This window comes from Impatiens glandulifera, chromosome 4, assembly GCF_907164915.1.
Source record: "Impatiens glandulifera chromosome 4, dImpGla2.1, whole genome shotgun sequence".
Taxonomy (NCBI): Eukaryota; Viridiplantae; Streptophyta; class Magnoliopsida; order Ericales; family Balsaminaceae; genus Impatiens; species Impatiens glandulifera.
In genome coordinates this window covers 35613187-35623342 of record NC_061865.1, presented here as the reverse complement: position 1 = coordinate 35623342, position 10156 = coordinate 35613187, and the positions used below count along the sequence as shown (strand labels likewise).

The 10156-nt window shown below is 24.1% G+C and overlaps 1 protein-coding gene across 1 annotated transcript; it reads left to right on the top strand.

Moving 5' to 3' along the window:
• Positions 1 to 8074: 8074 nt before the first annotated feature.
• On the top strand, positions 8075 to 9216 carry LOC124935067. The gene is made up of 4 exons (XM_047475530.1): positions 8075 to 8284; positions 8358 to 8477; positions 8569 to 8707; positions 9182 to 9216. The coding sequence occupies exons 1-4, from the start codon at positions 8096 to 8098 to the stop codon at positions 9214 to 9216; spliced, it is 483 nt and encodes a 160-aa protein (XP_047331486.1). The 5' UTR covers positions 8075 to 8095.
• Positions 9217 to 10156: the final 940 nt, after the last annotated feature.

Genomic DNA, 10156 nt, shown 5'->3' with positions numbered 1-10156 from the left:
ATTAATTATAAAATTTAACTTCATATAAAATAAATCTAATAAATTCTCATTAAAAAGTTATCTATATTAATTGAACACATACTTTCATAATTTTTATATTTATATATAATATTACATATTTATTTTATTTATATATATATATATAAAAAATTATTATTATAAATGTACCTTCTTTCATAAATTTTATATACTTTTTATATATATATATATATATAAATATTTTTTTTTTTATAAATGCACCTACTTATAAATATAAATATAAATACATATATATAATATAAGAAAAATCATAATTTTTATATTTAAAAAATCACCATTAAATATATTTAATAATTCAAATCTGATCCACTCAAATCAAATAAACCTTATGAAATCTATCTACTAAATTATTTATATTAATTGAGGTGTATATTAAATATTAAATTTATTTAAAAGTTATATATATGATAATAAGAATATATTATTTAATTTATCTCATTATTAATTTTATATATATTTTCTCTTACTAATCATTTGAAATATATATTCTCTTATCAATAATTATATATATATATATAAATATATATATATATAAATAAATAAATAAATAAGGTTGTTATAAATGATAAATAATTATAATTATTTTTTTATTTAATTATTTTTTCTCATTAATTATATACATACCAAAAATATATATATCTATGTATAATTTATATATATATATATATATATATATATATATATATATATATATATATATATATATATATATATATATATATTAAATGTAGTTACTTTATGTATATATATTATATTATTTTTTATAATTAATTTTATATAAATACATTTTATCTTTATATCTATTATTTTCATAATGAATATAAATACTTTTTTTTAGTTAATATAAAAGTTAACTAATTGATAATAAAATATAAAATATATATATACATACACAAAATTATAAAAATATTTTAACAATTTCAAGTGATTTAACCTTGGAAGTGTTCACATATCATATTTAACACCAATGTTCAATCCCAAAACATGCAAATTTTTAAAAATACATTTATGACTATAAATATGTTTTATCTTATATTTTTTCTCTCACTAATAATATAAAATAAATATTGTCTTATCAATAATTATATATATAATAACACTATAATATATATATATATATATATATATATTGTTTTTATAAATGGTAAATAATAATAATTATTTTTTCTTTCAAATTATTTTCTCTCTCACTAATTATAAATATATATAGGGGTGGGTCGGTAAAGTATACTTAATGTTTTATCCATACCTTATACCTCACCGAAAATTTCGGTATGCAAAAAATGCATACATTACCTACATTGATTTCGATATACCTTAATTTCGGTATATAAAAAATTCATACATTACCTTACCTTGATTTCGGTATACCTTAATTTCGGCTAGGTATCGATATTATACCTTTGATACCTAAAAAATATATTAACTTAAAAAAAATCAATTTCAATGGTAAGGTAGATAGACATATATAGAATAATATTTCAGTTTAGTTATATTTATATATTATTCAAAAATTATATTTTTATAATTAAATTAATATCAAATTTATTTAATTATTTCCTTATAAGTATTATATATTATATAGGAAAAAATCTCACTTAGACGTATGTACTTGTAGAACTAGCTCACTTAAACGTATGTACTAATAAAAGGTCATTTAAACGTACGTACTATCAAAAATTGGCTCATTTAGCTTCTTTTAGTAACCATGGTTAACTTTTATTTTTAAATTTATATATTTATTAATTAAATATTAATATATTTTCTCTCTCTTTCTTTTCATTTATTATTTCATTTATTACTAATAAATGAATCTTATCTTTTTTTTCTTTTTTATAATTTTTTATAGGTATTTATTGATTATTTTAATTTTATTTTATATATATGAGTATTCATTATTAATTATTTTAACTCTATATTTCTTCTTCTTTTTTTATATATTTTTTATATTTATATTAATTATTAATTATTTTAAATTTGTTTATCCCAATAATTGAATATAACAATGAAAATTCTTTCAACAAAAAAATCCTTCGACACAAAAATAAATTAATTAATAATTAAGAATTGGATAATAATAAAAACTCATTCATCAAACATCAAAAGAGTAATAATCAAATATTAGACAAAACAATTCATTTACTACTCGTGAATAAAAAATAAATAAAAAATTATTAATTTCATTTTTATTTATATTAAACTAAATAAAAAAAATCCTTTTTCATTTTTATTATATTAAATTAAATAAGAAAAAATCTTTCAAAAAAAATATTACAATAAAAACATAAAATTCATAAATAAGTTGTTAAATTTTAAAAAAAATGAGAATTTAAGAAATATACGTCTAAATAGTTGTACAAGTACATACGTCTAAATGAGCTTTTTTCCTATTATATATATATATATATATTAACTATAAATACTATTTTGGTATTTCGGTATATCACGATATATCAAAATCTTAAAAATCTCACACCTTTATCGTCCCAATAATTTCGGTATCGGTATAATACCTTACCTTTTTTTCAGTATACCTTAAACATCGATATTTTCGATATATCTTTAATATCGGTATTTTTTTCCCACACCTAAATATATATATATATATATATATATATATATATATATATATATATATATATATATATTCTCACTAATCATATAAAATATATATATTTTTTTATCAATTATCTATATATAATATATATATTAAATAGGGTTATCTTATATTTATAATATATTATTTTTAATCATTAATTTTATATAAATACATTTTATTTTTTATCATATATTTTTTCTCTCATCATATATATATATATATATATATATATATATATAAATAATTTTTTGGTTAATATAAAAATTAACCAATTCGTAATAAATATTAAATGCAAAAAATATATAAATACACAAAATAATAAAATTATTATAACAATCATAAGTTGTCTAGAATTTTAAGTGTTCACATTTAATGTTTAAGACTAGGGTTCAAATCTAAAAACATACAAATTTATATTTTCAAGAATGCATTCTTTACTATTATATATGGTGGCGCAACTTTTAAACAAATGATCGACATCTGAAAGTGTGAGGTCGAAATTAGTTGTTGGTTTGGAGAGCATTTGAAAGTGTGAAGTCACGAGATTTAGATCGGGTGGTCGGTGGTTTGTCGAGTGTGAGAGGTTGATATGACAAGAATTTGAAAGTGTGAGGTCGGGTGGTGTGTGGTTTGTCGAGTGTGAGGTCAGAATTAGTGATTGGTTTGGCGAGAATTTGAATGTGTGAGATCACGAATATGAAGGTTGGGTGGTGGATGGTTTGTCAAGTGTGAGGTTGAAATTAATGGTTGGTTTGTCAAGAATTTGAAAGTGTGAGGTAATGAGATGGAGGTGAGATAGTGGTTGTTTGTCGAGTGTGAGGTTGGAATTAATGGTTATTTTGACGAGTATTTGAAAGTGTGAGGTCACGAGATGAATGTCGAGTAGTGGGTGGTTTGTCGAGTGTGAGGTTGGAATTAATGGTTGGTTTAACGAGCATTTGAAAGTGTGAGGTCACGAGATGGATGTCGGGTGGTGGTTAGTGGTATGTTTGATGTTGGATAAGAGGTCTATGATCAATTGGGATTGGTTGTTGATTTGTTGAAGTGGGTGTAAAAGAGAGGTTGACTAAGATGGTGAGTGGTTTGTCGAGGGATAGAGGCATATGAAAATGTATGAGTCGTAAGATTAAGATTAGTGGGTGGTTTACCGAAAGGATAAAGAGGCATATGAAAAAGTATGTCACAAGATGATGGTCAATTGAAGGGTTAGTGATTGAGTTTGATGATATATAAAAGGTGTGTCATCAATTGAGGTCGACTAAAATGGGTGGGTAGTTTACCGAGGGATAAAAAATATATAGGAAAAAGTGTGAGTCACAAGATGAGGGTTAATTGAGGGGTTAATTGAGTGTCAAGGGATAAAATATATGTTAATATTAAGTTTAAGATTAAACTTAATTTTACAAACTAAAACTAATTAAATATAGGAAAGAAAAAGGGTGATATTAATTAATGATTAATTGATTATGAATTAATTATAATATATTATAATTATATCATTAAATATAATAGAGAACTTTTAACCATTGCACTCATTGGTTAATCAATCAATGACCGCTCATAAGCACGTGTCTCAAATAAAAGTCACAATCCTTGAAACGGTTATGACATCCACCTAAAAAATATGACATGTTAGATGTATAGATAGACACACAAAAATTGTTTCTCTTTAATGGATTTTATGTTGGTGAATTCAAATTATCCATAAGATAAATAATTTAAGACTCTAGCAAGTTTTGATCAACATTAGAGACATCGTTGAGACATTTCATTGGTCTAGCAAGTTTTGATCAACATTATTTTCTAGAAATGTTATAGATTTGTTAACATTGTTTCTTTGCGTAGATCAACATTAGAGACACCGTTTAAACATTTGATCTTAACACGCAGTCGTAGTGATAACACGAAGAAGTGTAATCTCTAAAGAAGAGAATGTCTCAATGAATAATAAAATTATGGCTATCTCTCTCTATATATATTGATCTTAACACGCAATCGTAGTGACAACACGAAGAAGTGTAATCGCTAAAGAAGAGAATGTCTCAATGAATAATAAAATTCTGGCTCTCTCTCTATATATATATATATTCCTAACAGATATGGATTTAATTGGTCTAGTTGGTTTATAAAAATTCAATCGTCCTGTAGGATGTAGAATATAGAGTAACATATCAATCATGTGGAAAAATTATCGTAAGAGTTTTGTTGTTCTCGTCCTCGTGTTGGGCCTTTATTAATAATTTTAGAGATACCACAACCAATAATATGTATGACCATCGCTCTCAAGGTTTTGCACATCGTATGATCTATAAAATGAGGTTATCATTTGAGAAAAGTTCTTCACATAATAGATTGTTATCATTAATTAGTAGCCAACAAAGCGATGTCTCTGTTGAACCATGACACAATACGATGGAAAAATTTGTCTAAGTTTGATGTGGGACATTGTTATCATTTCTTTGATAAAGTTGTTTCAACTAAGTTGTGCTGAGAGAAATTATGGGAGACTAGAATTCCCGCTAAGAAATCTTTTTTCGGATGGAGTGCGATCCACAATGGTATTCTAACTGATGATAGATGTATGCGCAGTGATCTTATCTTAGTTAGTCGATATCGTGTGTGTCTTAAGATGTGAAGACAATCCCTGATCTCTTTTTACATTGTAAGGATGTCGCTAGTATTTGGAGTTTTCTTTGGAGTTTTACTAATATTTATTGGGTTGTACCGGCAATCATTGGTGTGTGTTGGGAAACATAGATTGAGGCAACCAGATTTGCGGGCCCAAAACAATGAGGTTATATCCCCATTATTTCTTAGTAGGTGATTTGGATGGAGAACAATCGTAGAACCTTCAACAATCTCGAATGACTATTGCGGATCCTTCACAATGCAATCATCTTAACATTATTTGAAGTTGGATGTGGGAAATCGGCTCATTGCACTTTTGGAAAATTTCCGCATACATTAATTTTGTATTATTAATATTTATTTGATATTTTTTCACAAATGTAATGTTTTTATGAATGTGTGCTTAAATGACTATATATTGTAATTGCATGGATCATTTTAAAAAAACAAATATAACTACAGTATTTTAAATTGAAGTACAAATTTTCAAGATTACTTTTTTAAGGGCTATGTTTTTAAAATATGTTTTAATTATCTATTGGATTTTGCTGTCATTCAGCTGTCTTTTTATTATTTTCTTTATTTACAGTAACTAATTAATTGCAATATTTGTTTTAATATTATTAATTCAGATTTCTAGATAAAGAAGTTTTATTAATAATTGATGTGTAGATAAAGAATATTTATTAATAATTGATTTGTAGATAAAGAATATTTATTAATAATTGTTGATTTTATTTTTATAGGTGGAATGAAATTGAAATGTAAAAACAGTCCAAAACAGAGTAAAGATGTAAATGTCCATGATTGTATTCAAACCCTTCTTTTCAATCGTTACTTTAAGAATTGACATATTTTAAAGTGTAGACTGTTATTATAATTTTTTTTAATATTACTAGCTAATTGCTTCATAAAATTAAATAACTGGTTTTAAATTAGGTCAAAGTAAATTGTAATGGTACAATTTAAATTATATAATCATTTTAAATAACTATTAAAAATAAAAATATTATAACTAATTTATGTGCATTTAAATTCAATTTGAATGTCAATCTGTATATTAGAGGAAAATTAGGAAATATTAGAAATGTTTTGACTAATTTTATTAAAAAGTTGAATTATAGACAACTGTCAATTAAAACTAAAATTCTAATTCATGTTTTAAGGACATTATTAATTATAAATCATATAATACTCATATATAATATTATTAATTTATTTATGTAATATTAATATCTCTATTAATATATATATAACTAATTGTTAAACAAATTATGAGTTAATATTTATGTTAAAGGCTTTTTATTATAAATCTGTGAATAAGATTATTATATATTTATTATTAACATGTAAATTAATTGATTTAAATTATACATTTGGATCAAATTTAATCCTTTAATTCACGTTTGAATTTAATGTGAATTTGATTTGATTTTATTACCCACATTCTAATTTCCATTCATTAATGAAATTTATAAAACTAGTTTAAAAATTCTAACAGTAGATCCTTCAAAATGCTATTATCCAACATTAGTTGAGGTTCAATGTGGGAAATCGACAAATTTAGTCAGAGAGTTCATTGCCCTTTGAAAAATCTCCGCACACATTAATTTTGTATTATTTGTGTGATTTTCTTCACAAATATAATGCTTTTATTGTTGTATGCTTAAATGACTATTCATTATAATTGCATGGATTATTTAAAAATATATATATTAAAATTATACCACATATTTTAAATCTAATTACAAAATTTTCAAGATTACATTTTTAACAGTTATATTTTAAAAATATGTTTTAATTATCTATTGGAGTGTGATGTCATTCAATTGTCTTTCTATTATTTTCTTTATTTACATTAACTAATTAAATGCAATATTTATTTTAATATTATCAATTTAAATTTCTAGATAAAAAGTTTTATTAATAATTGATGGGTAGATAAGGAATATTTATTAATAATTGATTTGTAGATAAATAATATATATTAATAATTGTTGACTTTATTTTTATATTTATAGGTGAAATGAAATTGAAATGTAAAATGTAAAAACAGCCCAAAACAGAGTACAGATGTAAATGTACATGATTGTATTCAAACCCTTCTTTTCAATGGTTACTCTCAAAATTGACATATTTTAAAGTGTAGACTGTTATTATAATTTTTTTTAATATTACTAGCTAATTGCTTCATAAAATTAAATAACTGGATTCAAATTAGGCCAAAGTAGATTGTAATGGTCCAATTTAAATTATATAATCATTTTAAATAACTATTAAAAATAAAAATGTAATAACTAATTTATGTGCAATTACATTCAATTTGAATGTCAATATGTATATTAGAGGAAAAATAGGAAATATTATAAATATTTTGACTAATTTTATTAAAGTTTATTCAATTTTTTTAATAAACATTAAAAAAATTGAATTATAGACAACTGTCAATTAAAACTAAAATTCTAATTCATGTTTTAAGGACATTATTAATTATAAATCATATAATACTCACATATAATATTATTAATTTATGTATGTAATATTAATATCTCTATTAATATATATAACTAATTGTTAGACTAAACAAATTATGAGTTAATATTTATGTAAAGGCTTTTTATTATAAATCTGTGAATAAGATTATTATATATTTATTATTAACATGTAATTAATTAGGAATAAAATGAAAAGTTGCGTCCATAAATTGGCGCCTGCTCTTGTATTTGTAAAACCCGCCCGATAAAACCCCTTCCCTCTCTCTCACAGTCACAAGTCCAAGTCACAGTCACAGTCTCTCTCTCCCTCCTGCAACTTCTCTTCTCTGCAGAAATGGAATTCCCTCAAAATGTAAAAGAAGCACAGTTATGGCTTCTATCTGATATCCTTCAGGAGGAGCCTTTCTACAACAAGAGGCCTGCTCCATTCACCGACATCGAGTCTTTACTCGACCAGCGTCAGAAACGAAACGTCGCCGTATCGCCAATGAACACAAGGCCTCTAGTTCCACCACAGCCACAGGTAAAATATTCTTTCTCTTCTCTTGATTCATCGATCAATTCGCATTTCTCTAACTCGTTTCGAAACTCGCCAGGGTTTCGGTTATCCCGTTCGTCAAGATCTGATGACCAATAATCGTCCGTCAAGTTTCACAATTCCTAGCAGACCGGAGGCTCCTTACTCGCATCAGAACCGTGTCCAATTTCCGGTTCCGGTACTTTTTTTTTCATCTATTATATATGGGTTTTGTATTGTTTTGAGGACGTGTGAATGTGGGATGATCTAGTTATTTAATAAAATTTCAGATTGGCGGCTACAATGAACACCTATTTAGGGCACCGGTGAATCTGAAAGAGAGTGGTGCTGGTGCCGGCAGGAAAAGCGGCGGAACTGGCGTGTTCATTCCGACTGCCAGAGGAAAAACTTCTGCTAGAAATCGACCAAGTAAGTGGAGACTTGTTTTTGAATGTTTTCAATTAAAAAAAATATATATTTATTTTTATTACTAAAGATTGAGTAATTTAAATATATTTAGACAATAATAATATTATGAAAAAAATTGTATCCCTTCCATAGGAATAATTTATATATACAATTATTTAAATGAATAAAGAAACTAGGAACATTTTTGCAAATGTTTTAATTCTTCATTCTTCATTCCTAGGCTATTTTAACTTTTTTTTTTCATTTTCTTTGTGGGTTACACATTGAAGGTTTTTGGTATGATTTAGGTTTGAAATAAACATCAAAATTTGCCCACCTACCTTTAAACTTTTATGTAAAGATAAAATCTTTAATTTTAAAACTTATTGAATAATTTAAATTATATTATTGTTTAAATTTAATTAATCGTGTATTTTGTTTGTTTTGCAAGTGTTTTATGTTGGTTTAGCTAATATATATTCATTTTGTGATTAGTCTACAAAGTAATTAAGGATGATGCTACAAAGTAATTAAGGATGATGCTCCTCAGCCTGTGCAAGAGAAAAGTGTCGAGGAAAATGTTTTCGCCAGAACTATGTTTGCCTCCAGAGTGGATTTACTGAATATTGAGCTGAGTGGAGAAGAAAAGAGGAGAAGCTCATTTCTCTATTTCTTTATTTTAATGGAGAAATTTCTCATCAAATAAATGGAGCAGGAGTGTTATGAAAATTTTGCATTAAATAAAAAAAAGGATAGAACTGAGTCAGTCATTCAGTTTTCTATGTAATAAATTGAAGTGATTTTTATTTTCATGGTAAGCAAAATAAAATCTGAAAACTATATTTGTCATTACTTCTTTATGTTCTTTCTCTCTATTAGATATGATTTTTATGGGATATTGTGAGTTATCAATTGATGATTTGTAGATGGTGAATTAACCATGGCCTTGTTCATTCCAGTTATTAAATAATCTAAGGATGAAGAGAGAAAATAATGATTATGGACGATGATTTTGAAGAAATGATGATATTTTTTTTATAAAAAGACTTAAAAGATATTCATATATATATATAAATAAAGAAAATAAATAATAATAATTTAAAATAGAAATTATTTTAATATTTTGATTAATAAATTAGTGCTGATTCGAGCTTATTGACACCCACTTATCTAGCTTATTCACACGTTTTATATGATTTTAACTTATTTAATCGTTAAGTTTGGGTATGTGTGATTCAGCTTATATATCTAGCTTATTTCTTTTTTATATTTTAATATTATTTAATAATTAATATTATATATATAATGTTATATATATTTATTAATTTAATTATAAAAATTAATAAATGATTTAAATTAAAAAAATATATTATATTAATATATTAAGTTTTATAAGTTTTTTTTCATATATAATTTTAAATATTAATAAATGACTTAAATTAAAAAAACAATATATTCTAAAATAAATTA